Source organism: Triturus cristatus, chromosome 6 (genome assembly GCF_964204655.1).
Source record: "Triturus cristatus chromosome 6, aTriCri1.1, whole genome shotgun sequence".
In the NCBI taxonomy this organism is placed as follows: domain Eukaryota; kingdom Metazoa; phylum Chordata; class Amphibia; order Caudata; family Salamandridae; genus Triturus; species Triturus cristatus.
In genome coordinates, this window is record NC_140589.1 from 1,391,766,363 (window position 1) to 1,391,790,532 (window position 24,170).

General features: G+C 50.3%; 1 protein-coding gene across 1 annotated transcript in view; it reads right to left on the bottom strand.

Moving 5' to 3' along the window:
* Positions 1–24,170, bottom strand: part of XRN2 (5'-3' exoribonuclease 2) — a 398,081-nt gene that overhangs the window by 120,482 nt on the left and 253,429 nt on the right. The window contains exon 27 of the mRNA XM_085612392.1: positions 9,658–9,791. Within this exon, the coding sequence (XP_085468518.1) occupies positions 9,658–9,791 (134 nt within the window). The remainder of the gene's footprint in view (positions 1–9,657; positions 9,792–24,170) is intronic.

Here is a 24,170-nt window from a genome sequence, read left to right on the forward strand (position 1 = left end):
GGCCCTAGCAAGACTTTTAGTAATTTTGGAAAAACCAATCAGAATTCTAAAGGCAATTTTTAAGAGTTCTGTCGTGTGATCAGATGGTAACCAAGTAGTCCAACAAATGCAAGTTTGTATCCCACCGCTGATCCACCAATGTGAGAAAGTGGCTCTGTATATACTGTTCCCTAATAGGTACAGGGTGTACAGAGTCCACAGTCCCCCAGAGGCTGATAGAGGTCAAAGTTAGGTATGACCTTACTCTCAAAAGTGGTAGCTTGGTCGAGCAGTAAGGCAGTACCAGAGGACAGTGTAAAGCATTTATTGTACACACTCAGTCAGCAAATGGTTTCACACACTCAATAACTGAACTCTAGGCCAATGATTTGTATATATAAAATATATGCTTGTTTTATTTTTAGAACCACAAGGGGGTAAAAGTATACTTTCTCAGAATGAGAGGTTGAATATAAATACTTTTGTTTCAAGCAATAAATTTGTGTAAACAGTCACAGTTGGTTGCAATAAACAATCCTATTTCCTAAACATAACAATGCATTGAGCTCAATGGTAAGTTCAGGTTATTTGTAATAAATTACTTTTCAGATTACTTTTGGAATTCCAGGTCTGGATCCTAGAACCAGCCTGGGGTCAGTATTCAGAATCAAGTGAAGAAAGTCGACTTAATAACTGTAATGATTTTTAGATAATATTTAGCTATTTCAAAAGTTAGCACTTAGAAAATATTTCACAGAAAACATTCAATGGATCTCTATGGCAAGAAATTCAAATTGCAGGTAGAGTACTTTATCGTTACTTTAGTAATCCAGGACTGGGTGCCTAGACCCAGGACTGGGGTCCTTATCAAAAGCAGGTAAGTAATTTCGTTTGCAGAAATGGTACGATTTTAAAAGAATATTTCAAATTTGCAAAAGTAGACACTTAGAAGAAATTTCACAGAAAAGCAGGCAATGGTTTCCTATGGGAGAAAAATGAGTTAGAAGTAAGTATAGTTGTGAACACTTTTCAGAGTCAGGGCTGGGCACCAAGATCCAGCACTGGGAGCTCACCTAGGAGCAGGTGAGTAAATTCGTTTTTGTCACTTGGCTGATTTTTGGTGAATTTTTGCAGTTTTGAAAAGTTCACACTTAGAAGATTTTTGAAGAAAAAGCCAGTCAATGTTACCCTATGAGGAAAATGAAGTTAGCGGTTTAAGGGTAAGTGCTCGACTGGTAGTGTTGAAATTCCGGGCATGGACTCAGGGGTCCCCCAGTGTCAGGTAGGTACAGTTGGTTCACCCTCAGCGGTTTCAGGACGGCCGGGTGCAGAGAGAGTTGGGCCCAATGTTATCCTATGAGGGATAGGGGGGCCTTGGTTGGTGGCTGCTGTCTGGCAAGCCACGCGGCTGTGGGAGCTGGGCTCCTGGTCACTTACTCAGGGCAAGTGGGGAAGTAGGTTAGAGTAGAGAGGGCACTGCCAGGGCCACTCGGGCGGCTGGGTGCAGGGTGCTTTTGAGCCTTAGGGCGCTCAATGGAAATCAATGGGAATGTTCCGGTTTGGAAAGAGGCTGCAGGCTCGGGGACGAGGAGGTTTCAGGTGCCACCACCACTTCGAGAGGTAAGTTGGGTAGTTGTAGGTTAGGTGGGTACCCCAGGATTGGGCACAGGGGGTCGCAGGGCGCCGGGTGCAGGGGTGCCTTTTGACGTCGGGAATCTTACCCTCTGGTTGATCGCGGCTGGGGTGGCACTTGGTTCTGAGGCTGCAGGCTTCTTCCGGGATGTCGAGGGGGGTCCTTGGGTGCCGGACTCTGGGTCACAGTCGCCGTGGGGTCGTCCTCTGGGTCTTTGTCCACTCCGGCACTGGCCAGGCTTGGCTGGTGCAGAGTGTGTTGGGTCCGCGGTCCCGGGCTGGTGCCAGGGATAGCAAGTAGGTTTCTTGAGTAGAGCCTCTACTCGTGGGAGTCCCAGGGGCTTAGAGCTAAAAGGTAGCCAGGTCCTCCGGGGTTGGTGAGGTTGCTGGCCACGTGGGAGGCCGCGCTGGTGCAGGTTCGAGAGTCGACAGGCCGGTAGGGCTGGGGCCAAAGCAGTTGGTGTCTTCTTCTCTTTTTAGCAGCTGCAGGGCAGGTCTTTGTTCTTCTTGCTCTTCTTGTCGTTTTTCTATCTGGAATCTGAGGAAGGAAGGTTCAGGGGGCCCCTAAATACTAGATTTAGGGGCGTTACAGGTAGGTGAAGGCCAGGGACCAATGGGTCCTTGTCCTGGGGTGGGTACACCCCCTATCCTGCCTCTCTCCTGTGGGAGGGGGGCAGTAGCCTAATCCTGATAGGGTAGGGCCTCCCATCTTCAAGATGGCGAGAGCCCGGAGATGTGCTTCACCTCGCCTCCCCCACCTGAGGGGTGGGGTGGGCAGGCTGGCACATCCCCTGTCCTTGTATGGGGTTTCCGGCCAAGCTTCCCGCCAGAGTGGGGGGTTGCAGTGGCCTGGGGAAACTCCAACTGGCGGCATGCCTTTGAAGCTTCCCTTTGCTCATCCTGGGGGAGGAGATTTCTCACCTCACCCAGGATGTGCATTGTTGCAGGCCCGGGAGAGCAGGGGCTCTCCCACCCAGGGGTCCAGCAACGTGTCTGCTGTGTGGCAGCCTGGGCAGCCTCAGAGCAGACGTGGATTGCAAGTTAGCTGTAAGGGGGCATCTTCTAAGATGCCCTCTGGGGTGCTTAGTACATTAAATCCTACACTGGCATCAGTGTGGGTTCAATGTGCTGAGAAGTTTGATACCAAACTTCCCAGGCTTCAGTGTTGCCAATATGGTGCTGTGGAGCTCGTGTTTGACAAGCTCTCAGCACCATGTATTCTTAAATGACAGCACTGCACTTACAGTGCCCAGGAATGGACCCGGGTACTGTAGGGGCACAGGGCTCCTGCTCCTGTGCCCACACCATAGGCGTAATGCACCCAGCTAGAGGGGTGGCTGACATATGCCTTGGCAGTGTAGGTGATGGGCATGGTACACAGTGATGTGTGCCATGTCGACTCTTTGTTTGGTCCTGCACCCAGACACTCAGCCTGCAAGGGCAGTGTGTGTGTGTAAGGGTACAGGGCCTCTGAGGGTGGCACAATGAGTGCTGCAGCCCTTAGAGGCCTTCCCTGGTCACAAGGCCCTGGGTACCTAGGGTACCATTTACTAGGGGCTGACATGTGGCTAGGGTTTGCCAATTTGGAGTTTGTGTGGTTTAAGGAAGGAACATAGGCCCTGGGCACCTGATTGGCAGGAACCCAGGGTACACTCAATCGAAGTACATTCAGCAATTTAGCAAAAAGTGGGGGCATACCATGCAAGAAAGATGGCACTTTCTCACATGGAGTAGATACAGAAAGTGATGACCATGCTTGCAATAATTCTGAGAGCTGCAGCTGCGACAGGCGCCGGGGAGGAGGGAGGGCGATATGAATGTCAGCAGCCCTACATGCCAAGAACAGATGCATACTGGTAAGTAGCATATTCAGTTCGAGGCATGTGGGCTGCTGAATTCATATCTGTGCATAGAATACATAGCAGTGCCCTCTATTGGCGGCGGCTACCCGTGCCAGCTGCAGCGGTCTGAAAAAGTGTTTTGAGAACAGCCTGTCCTACAGCTGCCTGCTGTTTTGACTGCACATCTACGCAATAGTGTTTTGTAAATGTGTGTGTAGTGGACCATGTGGCTGCTCTGCATATATCATGCAGGGGAATGTTTCCTAGGAAGGCCATGGAAGCCCCCAACTTGCGTGTTGAGTGGGCTCGTGGTGGAATAGTTAATGTGCGTTTTGCCTTTTGATAACAGATTTGAATACACTTAACTATCCATCTGGCTATCCCTGCTTTGGAGATGGCGTTACCTTTGTGGTGTGGGGCAAAGGCAACGAACAGTTGTTTTGTCTTCCTGAAGGGTTTAGTCCTGTCGATGTAGTACATGAGGGCCCTCCGTACATCTAGTGTATGTAATGCCCTCTCTGCAACAGTTTGTGGGTTTTGGAAGAAAACGGGCAGTTCAATAGTCTGGTTCATGTGGAACTGCGATATTACCTTGGGCATGAATTTGGGGTTGGTACGTAGTACGACCCTGTTGGCGTGAACCTGAATAAATGGCTCTTGAACGGTTAGTGCCTGGAGTTCACTAACTCTTCTTAGGGAAGTGATCGCTACCAGGAAGGCTACTTTCCAGGTAAGGAATTGAATCTCGCATGAGTGTAGAGGTTCAAAGGGTGGACCCATCAGGCGTGTGAGGACCAAGTTGAGGTTCCACATTGGAGCCGGTGGGTGACTAGGTGGAATGACTCGTTTGAGTCCTTCCAAGAATGCTTTGATGGCAGGCACTCTGAAGAGAGAGAGGTGCTGCCTGGTTTGCAGATAGGCTGATATTGCGGTCAAATGGACCCGTATAGAGGTGTACGCCAGATTGCATCGGTATAGGTGTAAGAGGTAACATATGATGTTGTGGATGGATGCGTCCAGCGGGTTAATGTCATTATTACCGCAATAAATGACGAACCGTTTCCATTTGGCTGCATAGCAAGCTCTTGTAGTGGGTCTCCTGGCCTCCTTGATGATGTCCATACAGTCAGGTGGCAGATTGAGATAGCCAAACTCTAGGACTTCAGGAGCCAGATCGCCAGGTTCAGCTGTTGCGGATCTGGGTGCTGAACCTCTCCATGGTTCTGCGTCAAATGCGCGGGTTTGATCCGCAGCCTTTGATGCGGTACCACGGAAAGTTCGAGGAAGGTGGTGTACCACGGCTGGCGTGCCCACGTGGGAGCAACTAGGACGAGTGTCAGGGAGTGTTGTCGGAGTTTGCGAGCCACCAGCGGTATCAACGGTGCTGGAGGAAAAGCGTACGCAAATTTGCCGGACCAGTTCATCCATATCGCATTGCCCTGCGACTGCGGGTGTGGGAATCTGGCGGCGAAGCTTTGGCATTTTGCGTTTTCGCTTGTCGCGAATAGGTCTATTTCTGGGTGACCCCACTGCTGGAAGTACGGTTGGAGTACCGATGGGTGTAACTCCCACTCGTGCATCTGGTGGCTGTGTCTGCTGAGCAGATCCGCCATCTGGTTGTCCTTGCCGGGGAGGTGTTCCGCCATGAGGAACATGTTCCTCTGAATGGCCCACTTCCACATGCTCTGAGCCAGATGAGACAACTGTGGAGAGTGTGTCCCTCCCTGCTTCTGTATGTAGTACATTGCGGTCATGTTGTCCGTCCGGATCAACACGACCTTGTTGCACAGATGTACTTTGAAAGCCTTCATGGCCAGGAAGATTGCCATCAGTTCCAGAAGGTTGATGTGCATCTTCTTCGGTTGTGTCGTCCATAGTCCCTGCACTGTGTAGTGGAGTACATGAGCTCCCCAACCCTGGAGAGACGCGTCCGCTGTCAGTACTATTTGTGGAACAGGCTCTTGGAACGGTCGGCCCTTGCAAAGGTTTTGTGGATTCCACCAATGCAGAGAGTTGTATGCCCGACCGCTCACCAACACTAGGTCTTTCAACTGTCCTTGAGCCTGATTCCACTGACGTGCTAGGCACTCCTGAAGTGGGCGCATATGTAATCTCGCGTGCGGGACTATGAAGATGCAGGAGGCCATCATGCCTATCAACTGCATAAACACTCGCGCTGGAAGCGAGTGGTTGGGTCTGAACTTGGAGATCAGCGCTTGTATGCCGTTGATCCTCACTAAATTTGGCTGAGCTGTGGCCGCCAGAGTGTCTATAGTCGCACCTAGGTACTGTTGTACGTGTGCGGGCTGGAGATGAGACTTTGGGTAATTTAGTGAGAATCCCAGACTGTGAAGAAGGTGAATGGTACGGGACACGTGGCTTGCACATTGCTGGGCCGATCTCGCTTGAACGAGCCAGTCGTCTAGGTAGGGGTAGACGTGTATGTGCTGTCTCCGTAAATGTGCCGCCACCGTAGCTAGGCACTTTGTGAAAACCCTGGGCGCTGTTGTCACGCCGAAGGGAAGGACTTTGAACTGATAGTGCTGCCCCTGAACAGTGAACCTGAGGTATTTTTTGTGTGAGGGGTGGATGGGTATGTGAAAATACGCATCCTTGAGGTCCAGTGATGCTAGGAAGTCTCCCTGCTGGAGAAGCGGAAGGACTTGCTGTAGAGTGAGCATGTGAAAGTGCTCCGAAAGAATGTACTGGTTCAGGGGTCTCAGGTCTAATATAGGCCTGAGCGACCCGTCCTTTTTTGGAATTAAGAAGTAGAGGGAGTAAACCCCCGTGCCCCGCTCGTGGACGGGTACGACCTCGATAGCGCCTTTTAGAAGCATACTTTCTACCTCTTGCTGTAAGAGCGTCAAGTGCTCTGAGGACATAGGACGGTTTCTTGGTGGTATTGTGGGTGGAGTGGAAGTTAACTCCAGACAGTAACCGTATTTTATAATATCTTTGACCCACCTGTCCGTGGTGATGGAGTTCCACGTGGACAGGAACCGTTGTAGCCTTCCCCCGACAGGTGTTATGTGGTCGGGAGGAAGGGAGAGGGCGTCACTGCTTGTTCTTGGGGGAGGACCTGGTGTTGCCGTAGCCACGTCCTCTGCCCTTGGTACTGGAGCCACGATAGCCACCTCGGGTGTTCTTATCGTAGGTGGTCTGCGTATTACCCTTGTTATATGTTTGTTGTGACCCCTGTCCTCTGCCTGCTCCCTTGTTTCCGGGGCGACGAAAGGAGCCGCTCCGAAAGGACTGAGTTTGTAGGGCGCCCATGGACTTTGCAGTGTCCGTGTCCTTTTTTATCTTCGAGGGTGGCGTCAACCTCAGGCCCGAACAAAAAGTCGGGGTGGACGGGCTGATTAAGGATATTGTTTTGTACCTCAGGCTTGAATCCTGAGATACGTAGCCAGGCGTGACGTCGTAGGATGACGCTAGTGTTGATGGCCCTGGCAGCCGTGTCAGCAGCGTCTAGTGCACATTTGATGGCAGCATTTGTGAGTAGCTGTCCCTCTCTGATAAGGATTTCTGCACCTTCTTTGTAGGGGTCAGGGAGGTGTTGAAGGAGTTGCTCCATTGTGTCATAGTGCGCCCTATCGTAGCGAGCGAGGAGCGCTTGAGTGTTAGCTATGCGCCATATGCTTGCAGCTTGTGCGGCAACTCGCTTGCCGGAGGTCTCCAGCACCTTGGACTCCTTGTCCGGGGGAGGAGCGTCACCCGTTGTCTGCGAGTGTGCCCTCTTGCGGGCATTCGCCACAACGATGGAGTCGAGTGGTAATTGTCCTCTGATGTAAGTAGGATCCCCAGGTGCTGATCTGTATTTCTTATCGATCCTGGGGTTTATCACTCGTGCCCTGGTGGGTTCCCTGAAAATGTCAGTGGCTGGCTTAAGGACCCCCTTCAACATTGGCGGAGTCTTTACATGTCTTTCTGAGGATGCAAAGGTGTCCATTAGAAAGTCATCTTCGATGATATCAGAGTGAAGCTGTACATCATGGTTGTTCGCCGCCCGTTCAATCAGAGCGTTGAACGCCGCAGTATCCTCTGTGGGTGACGTTTTTGCCCCATATAGTTGTGGGTCCTGTGCATCAAGAGGTGCACTGGGGTCTGCAGGGTCGCCCCAAGTTTGGTCAGGGTCCTGCTGGTCATCAGGGTCCGTGTCCACATGGTAGGGGACTTGTTCACCCATGTAGTCCTCCAATGCATCCGTGTCGGAGCGTGTGGGGGAGGCCCGGTGTGGATCCTGGTAGGGTGAATGAAAGGGTTCATACAGGAGAGGTTCTGTGTCCACAGGCAGCTTCCTCTTTAGCGGGATCCTGAAAGGTTCCAATGGCGGTTCCGAAGTTATCCTTCGGTCGTGGAGAATCATCCTGCCAGTGTCGGCGTCGATGACGCGTGACGGAGACGGCTCGACAGGCGTAACCGCAGTTTTGGTGGCCTGTGTCCTGAGTTGAAACGCCTTCGGGATTGTGGATGGAGGCAAGCCGAAGGTAATGCTGGTCGGCACCGACGAAACCGCTGGATCGATCGAACCCGACTGGTCCTGGAGGGCAGCCTTGGTTTTGCAGCCTGGCATTGCGCCAGGCCGTACTCGGGGCGCCTTAGAGGTCGTGGCCCCCGCCAGGGTCCTCGAGGCGGCTGCAGACATCTTCTGCGCCCGTGGTGCATCGAGCCGAGGTGCGGAGATCACCGTCGACGTCTTCGACACGTGAGGTTTCGGTGTCGTCGAGGGAGTGCTGCGAGGCGTAGCAGGCGGGACGGCCCTCGGTGTCGGTGGCGTCGACGCCGGTAACCGAGCAGGTTTTTCGGCGCCGATGGCCTTCTTCCGTTTGTCGACTCCCATGTCGCCCGTCTCGAGTTCGGCACCGAAGTCCCCCTTGGTGCGGTCGGTGCCGACACGGTGCGCCGGCGAAGGTGTTGAAGGCCTCGATCCGACTAGCGCCACTTTCAGTTTCGGTTTCGTAGGAACCTGAGCAGCTTTCGGTTTCGGTTTCGTGGAAGGGAAACCAGCTGGCTTAAGCGGTAATGGCTGCCGCTGAACGTCCGAGGCCGGGCCCGAGGGCGGGGCCGAAGGACTGCGTGATAGGTCTCGGGTAAGGCCCGAAGGCGATCCCTCGACCGGAGCCATAGTCTGTGGCACTGGTGAATTCTCGGTTTGAACAGGTAGGCCTTGTTCATCATCGGAGCTACTCTCTTCGGCCCCTAAGGCCTCCTCGTCGTCTCCTACCTCGGTGTCGTCTTCACCTCTGTGGAAGAGTGACTCGTCGGCCTCGTCCGATCCGGGTTCTTGGTCGGAAACGGGACTGGAGGGTAAGACTTCTACTTCTTCGACGTCGTCCGCGTCGTCGAAGATGTCAGCTGGGGCCGGTGCCGCGTGCTGCGCTTCGAGCCTCGCCGCTCGACGATTCCGCAGAGTCTTCTTTGAACGGAACCGGGCACAGGCCATACATGTCGACTCGTCGTGGTCCGGCGAAAGGCATTTGTTGCACACCGGATGGACGTCGATGTGTGGGTACTTCGCATTACATACCGGACACCTTTTGAATGGCGTCCTCGATTCCATCGTCGAAGTAGTTGATGGGCAGGTAAATGCGAACAAAGTCGGTGCTGAAAGTTAGTAAACTAACAGAGAGTATCGAAAACCGATCGATAAACAGTACCGACGCGAACTAAAGGCCTTGTGGCCTCGACAAAATTTTTTCCTAACTTGAGCTAAGATAGCACATCCGAACCCAATGGCGGAAAAAAACAATCTGAGGATGGAGAGGATGCCCATGCGCACTGTAGTCCAGGGGAGGAGTCACCTATCCAAGGATACTTCGAAGACTCTTCCAGGACAACAACGTGCAAACATCCGGACCCAACACTAGGCGGCGATCTATGCACAGATATGAATTCAGCAGCCCACATGCCTCGAACTGAGTTGCTATGAACATTGATTTTCGCTCATGCTCAGTAGGCGAGGCATTAACAATGAAATCATAAGGACCAGAATCCTCCTCAGCTTTAAAACTAAATGATAAATCAAAGTGATCAGCTTTGGTTTGCCTACCAAGGGGAGAATAGTAGCTTTCACTGTCAGAAGCTAAATCCATTTAAGATTGGTTAAAAAAAAGAAATTATAATAAGACTTGAAAAATCAAAGAAAAAACATTTCCACATAACCTTTCGATGTTTAAATTAAGACTTTTGTAAAAATAGTCCTTACTAGACAAACTGGGCAACTGTGGATGTCCTCTTGAGCCTTGTCTGTAAGCATTTCCTGGATTGTAAGCTCCAGGAGGAGGTGCATTACTGTATTGTCCACTCCCTTGTCCTCTGTTGTCCTTTGGTATAACATGTCTGCGTGATATGATGAAAAAGAACAAGCTTTAAACAAGTCTGGTACACAAAGACTAAAACAATAAGCTTCATGGAAACAATGAAACTATTTGACCTTTCACACCAACTGGGACCAACTCTTCAAAAAAAAAGTACAAAGGGAGAATAAGTTACTTACTTTTGATAGCGCATTATCTGGTAGAGAAAATACATAGCCACAGATTCCTTACATTTGAATTTCCCAGGCGTCAGGCTGGATCCGGAAGATGTTTGCATGAGCAAAACATCATCCTGATCCAGTCTGCGCACCGGTAGGTGGTGTCGATCCACACATAGTCTGCATTGAAAGGGACATTTGCGTCACCTATATAGGTGCCACTTCAGCACAATGACTAACGTTAATTTTCGCGCCTTGCCATGCCAGATTCGCAGAGCCATGCAGGGAACAGACACTGGTGTATCCAAACTAGGGCAGTGAAAGGGAATAAACCTAACCCTACAAATCTGTCCGCAGAGTGGGGAGGATGGGTGGGTGTGAGAAAGTGCCATCTTTCTTGCATGGTATGCTCCCACTTTTTGCTGAATTGCTGAATGTACTTTGAGTGTGCCCTGGACTCCTGTGCCCAGGGCCTATGTTCCTTCCCTAAAACACAAAAGCCAAATTGGCAACCCCTGGCCACATGTCAGCCCCTGGTAAAAAGTCGAATATGCTACTTACCAGTATGCATCTGTTCTTGGCATGTAGGGCTGCTGACATTCATATCTGTGCATAGATCGCCGCCTAGTGTTGGGTCCGGATGTATGCACGTTGTTGTCCTGGAAGAGTCTTCGAAGTATCACGAGATAGGTGACTCCTCCCCTGGACCACAGTGCGCATTGGCATCCTCTACATCCTTAGATTGTATTTCGCCATTGTGGCAATGATGGAGTAGGTACAGTAAGCGATGACCATGCTATACAGTAATTCTGAGAGCTGCAGCTGCTACAGGCGCCGGGGAGGAGGGTGGGCGATATGTCAGCAGCCCTACATGCCAAGAACAGATGCATACTGGTAAGTAGCATATTCAGTTCGAGGCATGTGGGCTACTGAACTCATATCTGTGCATAGAATACATAGCAGTACCTCCTATTAGCGGCGGCTACCAGTGCCAGCTGCAGCAGTCTGAAAAAGTTTTGAGAACAGCCTGTCCTACAGCTGCCTGCTGTTTTGAGTGTACATCTACACAGTAGTGTTTGGTAAATGTATGTACAGTGGACCATGTGGCTGCTCTACATATTTCCTGTAAAGGAATGTTCCCCAGGAAAGCCATGGACGCCCCTAACTTTCGTGTGGAGTGGGCTCGTGGGGGAATCGTTAATGTGCGTTTAGCTTTGTGATAGCAAATTATAATACATTTAACGATCCATCTGGCTATTCCTGCTTTGGAAATGGCGTTGCCCTTGTGTTGTGGAGAAAAGGCAACCAAAAGTTATGTCTTCCTAAAGTCCTTAGTTCTGTCTATATAGTACATGAGGGCCCTCTTTACATCTAGTGTATGGAGCATTCTCTCAGACATTTTGTGGATTTTGAAAGAAAACAGGCAGTTCAATAGTTTGATTCATGTGGAACTGCGATATTACTTTAGGCATGAATTTGGGGTTGGTACGTAGTACGACCCTGTTTGCGTGAACCTGTATGAATGGCTCTTGAATGGTTAGTGCCTGGAGTTCACTAACTCTTCTTAACGAAGTGATTGTCACTAGGAAAGCTACTTTCCAGGTGAGGAATTGAATCTCACATGAGTGGAGAGGTTTGAAGGGTGGACCCATCAGTCTGGTGAGGACCAAGTTGAGGTTCCACACCGGTGCTGGTGGGTGTCTTGGGGGAATTACTCGTTTAAGTCCCTCCAAGAATGCTTTGATGGCAGGCACTCTGAATAAAGAGAGGTGCTGCCTGTTGGAGATAGGCTGCTATTGCGGTTAAATGGATACGTATTGAGGTGTATGCCAGATTGCATCGGTATAGGTGTAAGAGGTAACAGATTATGTTTTGAATGGAGGCGTCTAGCGGGTTAATGTCATTGTTGTTGCAGTAAATGACAAACCTTTTCCATTTCGCCGCATAGCAAGCTCTGGTTGTGGGTCTCCTGGCCTCCTTGATATCCATACATTCAGGTGGCATGTTTAGGTAGCCAAACTCGAAGACTTCAGGAGCCAGATTGCCAGGTTCAGCCGTTGTGGATCTGGGTGCTGAACCTCGCCATGGTTCTGTGTTAAAAGTGCGGGTTTGATCCGCAGCCTTTGATGCGGCACCACGGAAAGTTCTAGAAAGGTGGTGTACCATGGTTGGCGTGCCCATGTGGGAGCAACTAGGATGTGTCAGTGAGTGCTGTCGCAGTTTGCGTGCCACCAGCGGTATCAATGACGCTGGGGGAAAAGCGTACGCAAATCTGCCGGACCAGTTCATCCATATCGCATTGCCCTGTGACTGCGGATGTGGGAACCTGGCGGAAAAGCTTCGGCATTTTGCGTTTGTTTGTGGCGAATCGGTCTATCTCTGGATGACCCCATTGTTGGAAGTACGGTTGGAGTACTGACGGATGTAGCTCCCACTCGTGCATCTGGTGGCTGTGTCTGCTGAGCAGATCCGCCATCTGGTTGTCCTTGCCGGGGAGGTGTTCCGCCATGAGGAATATGTTCCTCTGAATGGCCCACTTCCACATGCTCTGAGCCAGATGAGACAACTGTGGAGAGTGTGTTCCTCCCTGCTTCTGTATGTAGTACATGGCGGTCAGGTCCGTCCGGATCAACACAACTTTGTTGCACAATTGTACTTTGAATGCCTTCATGGCTAGGAAGATTGCCATCAGTTCCAGAATGTTGATGTGCATCTTCTTTTGTTGTGTTGTCCATAGTCCCTGCACTGTATAATTGAGTACATGAGCTCCCCATCCCTGGAGAGAGGCGTCCGCTGTCAGTATTATTTGTGGAACAGGCTCTTGGAACGGTCGGCCTTTGCAAAGGTTTTGTGGATTCCACCAATGCAGAGAGTTGTATGCCCGACCGCTCACCAACACTAGGTCTTTTAATTGCCCGTGAGCCTGATTCCATTGACGTGCCAAGCACTCCTGAAGCGGGCGCATATGTAGTCTTGCGTGCGGGACTATGAAAATGCAGGAGGCCATCATGCCTATCAACTGCATGAACACTCGCGCAGGAAGGGAGTGTTGAGGTTTGAACTTTGAGATCAGCAGTTGCATGCAGTTGATCCTCACTAAATTTGGCTGAGCTGTGGCTGCCAGAGTGTTTATGGTCGTGCCCAGGTACTGTCGTACGTGTGCGGGTTGGAGATGTGATTTTGGGTAATTTAGTGAGAATCCCAGACTGTGAAGAAGGTGAATGGTGAGGGACATGTGGCTGGCACATTGCTGGGCTGACTTTGCCTGAACAAGCCAGTCGTCCAGGTAAGGGTAGACGTGAATGTGTTGTCTCCGTAGATGTGCAGCCACCGTAGCTAGGCACTTGGTGAAAACCCTGGGTGCTGTTGTCACTCCGAAGGGGAGAACTTTGAATTGATAGTGATGTGCCTGAATAGTGAACCTGAGATATTTCCTGTGTGATGGGTGTATGGGTATGTGGAAGTACGCATCTTTGTGGTCTAGTGTGGCTAGGAAGTCTCCCTGACTGAGCAGCGGAAGAACCTGCTGTAGGGTGAGCATATGGAAATGCTGAGAGAATGTAGTGGTTGAGGGGGTCTCAGGTCTAGTATAGGTCTGAGTGACCCATCCTTTTTTGGGATTAAGAAGTACAGAGAGTACACCCCTGTCCCCTGCTGGTTGACGGGCATGACCTCTATTGCACCTTTTTGCAGCATACTTGGCACTTCCTGCTGCAATAATGCTAAGTGCTCTACGGACATAGGACAGTGCTTTGGCGGTATGTTGGGTGGAGTGGAGTGGAGGTTAATTCGAGACAGTAACAGTGCTGGATAATGTCCCTGACCAACCTGTCTGTGGTGATGGCTTTCCACGTGGACAGGAACCGCTGGAGTCTCCCCCCGACAGGTTATGTGGTCGGGGGAAGGGAGAGGGCGTCACTGTTTGTTTTTGGGGGAGGACCTGGTGTTGCCGTAACCACGTCCTCTGCCCTTGGTGCTGGAGCCACGATTTCCACCTCTGTTGGTTTTATCGTAGGTACTCTGCGTGCCCCCTTTAGTGTATTGCTGCTGTGACCCTTGGCCTCTAGCTGCTCCTCTATTCCCGGGGCGACGAAAGGAGCCACTACGAAATTGCTGCGTCTGCAGAGCCCCCATTGATTTCTCAGTGTCAGTGTCTTTTTTAATTTTTTTGAGGGTAGTGTCAACCTCAGGGCCGAATAAGTAGTCGGGGTTGACTGGCTGATTTAGGATGTTGTTTTGAATCTCTGGCTTGAATCCTGAGATTCTCAGCCATGCGTGTCGTCGTAACATGACGCTGGTGTTGATTGCCCTTGCTGCTGTGTCGGCGGCATCGAGGGCGCACTTGATAGATGCATTAGTAAGGAGTTGTCCCTCTCTGATGAGGAGCTCCGCTGCCTCTTTGTATTCATCTGGCAAATGCTGGAGTAGTGATTCTAGCGTGTCGTAGTGTGAACGATCATAACGGGCCAGGAGTTCCTGTGTGTTGGCAATGCGCCAGATGTTTGCGGCTTGCGCTGCAATTCTTTTGCCCGATGTCTCCAGCACTTTGGACTCCTTGTCTGGGGGAGGAGCATCACCGGGTGTCTGTGAATGGGCTCGTTTGCGAGCGTTAGCAACCACCATGGAGTCCAGAGGTAACTGACCTCTAATGTACATAGGGTCTCCGGGTGCAGGCTTGTATTTTTTTTCAATCCTAGGGTTTAGCACCCGTGCCCTAGTTTCTTTGAAAATGTCCTTTGCAGGTTTGAGAACTCCTTTTAACATGGGCAGAGTTTTGACAGTTCTTTCTGAAGAGGCGAAAGTGTCCACTAAGAAGTCTTCAACAGTGTCAGAATGGAGTTCTACTCCATGATTGGCGGCAGCCCGTTCTATGAGGGCATTGAAGGCAGCAGTGTCCTCTGTGGGAGATGTCTTGGCGCTGTAAAGCTGCGTGTCCTGGGTATCTGTCGCAGTACCCTGGTCTGTAGGGTCATCCCATGCCTGATCTGGGTCCTGCAGATGCTCATCAGGATCGACATCCCCAGGGTAGGTGGTATCATCTTCCATGTAGTCCTCTACTGCTTCCGTCTCCGAAGGCGTAGGAGAAAAGGACTGGGGATCCTGATAGGAGGTTTGTAAGCGTTCATACAGAACTGGTTCCGACCCCGCTGGCAATTTGTGCTTGAGAGGTATTCTGTAGGAGTCCAGTCCTTTCTCTGGTGTGATCTTCTGCTTGCGGAGCATCAGTTCACCAGTGTCGGCGTCGATGAATTGGGGCTGTGAAGGCTCAGAGTCTGTCTGTCCAGTAGATGGGGACTGTGTCTGGCGGACACGTGTTCGGATCTCGAACATCTTCGGCGCCGTGGCGGCGGCAAGCCAAAAGTGATGTTGGTTGGCGCCGCGGGTGCTTTCGGGGCCTTGTGCGTGTCGGGGCCCAACGTGGATCGGAGGGCTGCCCGTTCCCTGATGCGTTGCAACGAGGCCGCGACTTGTTGCACTGAGAACGCAGAAAGCTCTTTGGAGCCGGTCGGCACCGTGGAGGTAGGCATCGACTGCTTTGTAGACATGGGGTCATCGATGCGAAGACAGGTATCGACGGTCGATGGAGTCGACGACTTGGCGTGTGCCGCTGTCTTCGACGTGGACGCAGATGGAGCGGCCATTTTGACTTTGGTGGTCGGGGCCGACTGCTTCGGAGCTGGAGGCCGAGGCGCTTTGGGGGGACCAAGGACCTTTTTCTTCGGGTCGGTACCGATATGCGCTGCAGTGAGTTCGGCGCCGAAATCCCTTTTACTTCGTTCGGGGCCGACGGCCTTTGCTGGCGTCGAAGGAGTGGAGGGCTTTGAGGCCTTCGAGCCGATTACAGCCAGTTTCGGTTTCGGTGGAACTGGTGCGACGATTAGTTTCGGTTTCGTTGAAGGGAATCCAGTCTTCGTTAATGGCTCGTGCGGGATGTTCGAGGCCGGGCCCGAAGGCGGGGCCGAAGAACTTTGAGAGTGATCTTGGGTAAGGCCTGGAGGCGATCCCTCGACCTGAGCCTTAGAATGACGCACTTGGACGGCCTCCGTATCGACGGGTGGGTCTGGCTCCTCGCTAGAGCCATCTTCTTCGGCCCCAAAGGCCTCATCGTAGTCTCCTACCTCGTCGATGACTTCTTCCCTTTGAAAAAGCACTTCGTCTTCCGATCGGGAATCGTGTTCGGAAGCGGGGCTGGAGTTTACTTCCACGCTATCTGCGTCCTCTGTGCTGAAGATGTTGGCCGGGGCAGGCGCCGATTGCTGCGCTTCTAATCTCGCCGCCCGTCGTTTCCGTAGAGTCTTCGATCGCAATCGGGCACAGGCCATACATTTCGACTCATCGTGATCCGGTGAGAGACATTTGTTGCATACCGGGTGGACGTCGATGTGAGGGTATTTTGCGTGGCATAAAGGACACCGTTTGAATGGAGTCCTCGATTCCATCGTCGATGTAAGTTCGATGTTCGGACCAAACGGATCCGAAAGGCTGGAAGAAGGTTCTAAACTAGTAAAGAAAGTAGTCGATACCGAACGGGAACAGTACCGACGAAAACTAAAGGCCTTTTGGCCTTAGACTGAATTTTCCTAACTTGAGCTAAGATAAGCACAGCCGAACCCAATGGCGGAAAAAAACAATCTAAGGATGGAGAGGATGCCCATGCGCACTGTGGTCCAGGGGAGGAGTCACCTATCTCGTGATACTTCGAAGACTCTTCCAGGACAACAACGTGCAAACATCCGGACCCAACACTAGGCGGCGATCTATGCACAGATATGAATTCAGCAGCCCACATGCCTCGAACACCCTAGGTACCCAGGACCTTGTGATCAGGGAAGGCCTCTAAGGGCTGCAGCACTCATTGTGCCACCCTTAGAGGCCCTGTACCCTTACACACTGCCCTTGCAGGCTGGGTGTCTGGGTACCAGACCAAACAAAGTCGACATGGCACACATCCCGGCATGGTGTGGGTGAGTTTCAACAGTGCATGGTTTTCATGGTTAAAGTGAGAGGGATATTACCTAATGTGAGTTGGTGGGTATCGTTTATAGGTGTAAACAAGTAACATACTCACTGTTTGTATAAAATAGTGATATACAAGTCAGTTTTGTTGATGGTGGTGTTTATTATTGTATTTATTTGTTTTCTTAGAGTCCCCTGACGAAGGGAGGTTTCCCGAAACGCATTGGGACATTTTAATAAAATCATGACATTTGGATTGATTTTACGTCTCCTGCGTTTTTGATTACACCCGTTTATGGCATTTGGATGAATAAAATTAATTGAAAAATTTTGTTGAGCAAGACAAGTAAAAGTTTGAGGAAAAGAAGAATATAATGAAGTATGCAACTTTGATTGATTGGATTCATTCTACAATGGTCATGGCTGTGCAGTTTGGTTCCTAAGTCAGGTCCCTTCGTTGTTGTTCACACATCCCTGTGTGCCATGCTCACCACCTACACTGCCATGGCATACATCAGCCACCCCTCTAGCTGGGTGCCCTATGCCAATGGTGTGGGCGCAGGAGCCCCTACAGTACCCAGGTCGATTCCTGGGCACTGTAAGTGCAGTGCTGCCATTTAAGAGCATATGGTGCTGAGAGCTCGTCAAACACGTACTCCACAGCACCATAATGGCAACACTGAAGACTGAGAAGTTTGGTATCAAACTTCTCAGCACATTAAACCCGCACTGATGCCAGTGTGTGATTTAATGTACCAAGCACCCCAGAGGGCATCTTAGAGATGCCCCCTAAAACCTAACCTTCAATCCACGTCTGTTCTGAGGCTGCCACACAACACACGTTGCTGGACCCCCTGGGTAGGAGAGCCCCTGCTCTCCTGGGTCTGCAACAATGCACATCCTGGGCGAGGTGCTAGGTCTCCTCCCCCAGGATGGGTAGGGGAAGCATCAATGGCATGCCACGTTTGTGAGCTTCTCCATGCCACTTGCTGTACTGCGCAACTGGCCACCACCGGTTCTGACCCCCACTCTGGCAGGAAGATCGTCGGGAAAACCCAAGTGATGAAAGGGAGAGTGCCAGCCTCTGCCAACTCCACCCCTCAGGTGGGGGAGGAAAGGTGAAGCACATCTCCGGGCTCTCGCCATCTTGAACGTCCCAAAATCTAATATTTAGGGGCACCCTGAACCTTCCTTCCCCAGATTCCAAAATCCGATGAAGAGCTAGAAGAAAGACCTGCCCTGCAGCTGCTAAGAGGCTGACACCAACTGCTTTAGCCCCAGCCCTACCGGTCTGTCGACCCTCGAACCTGCTCCAACCCGGCATCTCGTGGCCAGCAACCTCACAAACTCCAGAGGACCTGCCTACCTTTTGGCTCCAAGCCCCTGGGACTTCCATGAGTAGAGACTCTACTCAAAAACTACTTCTAATCCCTAGCAGCAGCTCGGAACCGCGAACCCAGCACACTCTGCACCCGCCAAGCCTGGCCTGTGCCCGAGTGAACAAAGACCACAAGGACGACCCCACGGCAACTGTGACCCAGAGTCCGGCACCCAAGGACCTCCCTCGACACTCCTGAAGAAGCCTGCAGCCTCAGAACCAGGTGCCCCCACAACCGCGAACAGAGGGTAAGATTTCCCAACACCAAAAGGCACCCCCTGCACCCGGCGCCCCACAGCCCCCTGTGCCCAATCCTGGGGTACCTACCTATCCTCCAACTACCCAACTTACCTCTCGAAGTGGTGGTGGCACCTGAAGAATCTTCGTTCCAGAGTTTGCAGTCTTTATAAACCGGAGATTTCCCATTGAAATCAATTGAGCGCCAGACTGCTCAAAAGCACCCTGCACCCAGCTGCCCGAGTGGCCCTGGCAGTGCAACCTCTACACCTATCTACTTCCCCACTTGCCCCAAGTGACCAGGAGCCCAGCACCCACAGCCGTGCAGCCTGCTAGTCAGCAGCCACCAACCAAGCCCCCCCCTCCCCCCCCCCCCCCCTACCTCTCATAGGATAACATTGGGCCTAACTCTCTGCACCCGGCCGCCCTTGTGCCGCTGAGGGTGAACCAACTGTACCTACCTGACCCTGGGAAACCCCCGAGTCTATGCCCAGAACCTTAACTCTGCCAGTCGAGTACTTACCTTTAAAGCGATAACTCAATTTTTTCCATAGGATAACATTGACTGGCTTTTCCTGAAATTTATTCCAAGTGTGGACTTTTCAAAACTTAAAATATTCACCAAAAATCAGCCGAGTAATGAAAACGAAAATACTCACCTGCTTTTAGGTGAGCTCCCAGCGCTGGATCTTGGTGCCCAGCACTGATTGAAAAATACTTACAACTGTACTTATCAGTAACCCAATTTTCTTCCATAGGAAATCATTGACTTTTTCTGCGAAATTTCTTTTAAGTGTCAATTTCTGCAATCTTTAAATATTCTTTAAAAATCGTATAATATCTGAAAACGTAATTACTTACCTGTTTTGGATAAAGGTCCCAGTACTGAGTCTAGGCACCCAGTACTGTATTACAAAAGTAAGAACATACTATACCTACAACTTGAATTTTCTGCCAGAGGGAATTATTGACTGTTTTCTATGAAATATTTTCTAAGTGTCAACTTTTAATATAGCAAAATATTGTCTAAAAATCACAGTAAGTCAACTTTTATCACTTGATTCGAAGTACTGTCCCAGGACTGAATCAAAAGAAATCCTAAAAGTAATCTATTGCAAATAACTTGAAACTTCCATTGAACGCCATGCATTGTGTTTAAAATTGTGTTGCCTATTGCAACCACTTGTTATTTTCTACAAAAGTCAATTGCATATTGCAAAAGTATTTATATAAAGCATCTCATTCTGAGAAAGTATATTTTAATGCCTATTGTTGGTTCTAAAATAAAACAAGCATATATTTGATATATAAACCATTGGCCTAGAGTTCAGTTATTGAGTGTGTGAGACCATTTGCTGGCTGAGTGTGCAACAAATGCTTTACACTGTCCTCTGATACTGCCTTACTGCTCAACCAAGCTACCACTTTAGAGTGTAAGGTTATATCTAACTTTAGCCTCTGCAAAACCCCTGGGGACTGTGGACTCTGTACACCCTGTACACCCTGTACCTATTTGGGAACAGTATATACAGAGCCACTTTCTCACATTGGTGGATCAGCGGTGGGATACAAACTTGAATTTGTTGGACTACTTAGTTACCATCTGATCACACGACAGAACTCCTAAAATTGCCTTTAGAATTCTGATTGGTCTTTTCCAAAATACTAAAAGCCTTGTCAGGGCCTTGCTTAAGTCCCATTAGAATTTTAGAAAAATAAAAGTCACTATAGTCAGGGTAGAGGATTAGAAATGGGGTTAGAATGACTCAAACAAACCCAGCTATTAGTGAAAGTAACATGGACCTGGTGGAGGAGCTCGACCTCACGCCTTACTTGCACTGATCTTTCAAGGAATTGAGGTCCCTATGCAAACTTAAAAATATACCAATGGGCCTGCATCCAACCAAACTAGGGCTCCAGGAGCTCTTGGCGGAGTATGCTAAGGACCACCCATCTGAACATGGTGATGGCCAGTCAGATGAGGAAGGGGGAAGCATAGGAGGTTGACAATCACCCCCCCCCCCCATGCTATTCCCTAGGGAGGAGAGGGCACCCATACCCTCCAATCCAAGAATTACCATCTGGGGACCTAGAGATCACAGGAGACTCTGGTACCAGAGATCACGGGGGACCCACCAGTGAAGAGAACAGCCTTGTAAGGCTGGCCAAAAGATTAGAGCATGAGTCCAGGCTCCTGGCTCTAGAAAAAGAAAGGAGAGAGATGGGTTTAGCACCCATCAATGGTGGCAGCAATAATAAAAACAAGGATAGGGAGGAAACTTCTGACCTTAATACCCCCAAAGGGATTGTCCCTAAATTTGAGGAAGGTGATATCACCAAATGGTTCACAGCCTTTGAGAGGGCTTGTGACATCAGAAAAGTAAAGAAACCTCTTTGGGGGGGCACTCCTGTGAGAACTGTTCTCTGATAACTGCAGAGACAGGCCTCTGACCCTCTCTGGGCCAGAAGCAGGATCCTATGACCTCATGAAGAAAGCTAATTGAGGGATTTGGTTTCACTACTGAGTATAGAATTAGATCCAGGGGGGCTCACAAAACCAAGACCCAGTCCTGGATTGACTTTGTAGACTTCTCAGTAAAGACACTGGATGGTTGGTTAGCTGGACATGGTGTGCAGGATTTTACTGGATTGTACAATTTATTCATGAAGGAACATATATTAAGTAACTGCACAAATGAAAAGCTGCATCAGCATTTGGTAGACCTAGGTCTAATTTCTCCCCAAGAATTGGGAAAGAAGGCAGACCACTGGCTCAAGACTAGAGTGACTAGGACAACCACTGGGGGTGACCAGAAGAGAGCGGTCACAAAGCCTCCTCAGGGGAAATGTGGTGAGAATCCCCAAGATAAAAAGTCAGCCTTCCAAAGGGCCCCAAAACCCTGTTCGGGTGGGTGGGACCCAAACTATTCCCTATGTGCCTCAACCCTATAGGGGGAAGAACTTTGATCCCTTAAAGGCCTGGTGTAATAACTAAGAGGTCAGGACACCCAACTGTAGATAAATCCTGCCCCCACAACAAAGCCCCCAAGGCACCCAGTACAGCTACTCCTGGAGCAGCAAGTATACAGATGGGATCAGAAGTGTACCCTGAGCAAATCTGGGAACACATTGAAGCAAGCCTAGTCTGGGAAAAGTGGAGTTTGCCACTGTAGCTGTGTGGCCACCCAACTTAAAGAAATATTTGCAGTATGTGAGAAAGTGGCTCTGTATATACTGTTCCTTAATAGGTACAGAGTGTACAGAGTCCACAGTCCCCCAGGGTTTGACAGAGGCTAAAGTTAGATATAACCTTACTCTCTTTAAGTGGTAGCTTGGTCGAGCAGTAAGGCAGTATCAGAGGACAGTGTAAAGCATTTGTTGTACACAGTCAGCAAATGGTCTCACACACTCAATAACTGAACTCTACGCCAATGGTTTATATATAAAAAAATATATGCTTGTTTTATTTTAGAACCAACACTTGGATTTAAAATATACTCTCTCAGGATGAGAGGTTTCATATGAATACTTTTACAATATGCAATTGGTTTTTGTAAACAGTTACAAGTGGTTGCAATAGGAAACTATTTTAAACAAAACAATGCATTGAGCTCAATGATAAATTCAAGTTATTTGTAACAGATTACTTTTTAGATTACTTTTGGAATTCCAGGACTGGATCCTAGATTCAGTCCGGGGTCAGTACTCAGAATCAAGTGATGAAAGTCGACTTAAGTACTGTAATGATTTTTAAACAATATTTAGCCATTTTAAAAGTTGACACTTACAAAATATTTCAAGGAAAACAGTCAATGACTCCCTATGGAAGAAAATTCAGGTTACAGGTACAGTATGTTCTTGTTACTTTTGTAATCCAGTACTGGGTGCCTAGACTCAGTACTGGGACCTTTATCCAAAACAGGTAAGTAATTACGTTTTCAGATATTATACGGTTTTTGAAGAATATTTAAAGATTGCAGAAATCGACACTTAGAAGAAATTTCACAGAAAAACAGTCAATGGTTTCATATGGAAGAAAATTGGGTTACAGGTAAGTACAGTTGTAAGTATTTTTCAGAGTCAGTGCTGGGCACCAAGATCCAGCACTGGGAGCTCACCTAAGAGCAGGTGAGTAATTGTTACTCTGCTGATTTTTGGTGAATATTTTAAGATTTGAAAAGTCCACACTTCGAAGAAATTTCAGGAAAAAGCCAGTCAATGTTACCCTATGAGGAAAATAGAGTTATCGGTTTCAGGGTAAGCACTCGACTGGCAGAGTTGAGGTTCTGGGCATAGACTCAGGGGTCCCCCAGGGTCAGGTAGGTACAGTTAGTTCACCCTCAGCGACTCTAGGGCGGCAGGGTGCAGAGAGAGTTTGGCCCAATGTTATCCTATGAGGGATAGGGGGGCCTTGGTTGGTGGCTGCTGACTGGCAAGCCATGCGGCTGTTGGAGCTGGGCTCCTGGTCACTTACTCAGGGCAAGTGGGGAAGTAGGTAGGTGTAGAGTTATCACTGCCAGGGCCACTCGGGCAGCTAGGTGCAGGGTGCTTTTGAGCCTTCGGGGGCTCAATTGGTTTCAATGGGAAATCTCCGGTTTAGAAAAAGACTGCAAGCTCGGGGACAAGGACTCTTCAGGTGCCACCACCACTTTGAGAGGTAAGTTGGGTAGTTGGAGGTTAGGTAGGTACCCCGGAATTGGGCACAGGGGGCCGCAGGGCGCTGCGTGCAGGGGTGCCTTTTGATGTCGGGAAATCTTACCCTCTGTTGATCGCGGTAGGGGGGGGCACCTTGTTCTGAGGCTGCAGGCTTCAGGAGTGTCGAGGGAGGTCCTTGGGTACCGGACTCTGGGTCAGTCGCCGTGGGGTCGTCCGCGGGGTCTTTGTTCACTCTGGCACTGGCCAGGCTTGGCTGGTGCAGAGTGCTGGGTTCGCGGTTCCGGGCTGCTGCCAGGGATTAGAGGTAGGTTTTGAGTAGAGCCTCTACTCATGGGAGTCCCAGGGGCTTAGAGCCAAAAGGTAGCCAGGTCCTCCGGGGTTGGTGAGGTTGCTAGCCACAAGAGATACCGGGTTGAAGCAGGAGCAGGTTCGAGGGTCGACAGGCAGGTAGGGCTGGGGCCAAAGCAGTTGAGGTCTTCCTCTTTTTAGCAGCTGCAGGGCAGGTCTTCTTTCTCTTCTTTGTAGTTTTGAATCTGGAATCTGGGGAAGGAAGGTTCAGGGTGCCCCTAAATACAAGATTTAGGGGTGTTACAGGTAGGTGAAGGGCAGGGACCAATGGGTCACTGTCCTGGGGTGTGTACACCCCCTATCCTGCCTCTCCTGTAGGAGGGGGGCAGTAGCCTAGTCCTGATAGGGTAGGGCTCCCCATCTTCAAGATGGCGAGAGCCCGGAGAGGTCCTTCACATCGCCTCCCTCACCTGAGGGGTGGGGTTGGCAGGTTGGCACATCCCCGGTCCTTATTTGGGGTTTCCGGCCAAAGCTTCCCGCCAGAGTGGGGGTTGCAGGGGCCTGGGGAAGCTCACAGATGTGGCATGCCTTTGAAGCTTCCCCCAGCCCATCCTGGGGGAGGAGATTAAGCACCTCATCCAGGATGTGCTTTGTTGCAGGCCCAGGAGAGCAGGGGCTCTCCTACCCAGGGGTCCAGCAACATGTCTGCTGGGTGGCAGCCTAGGCA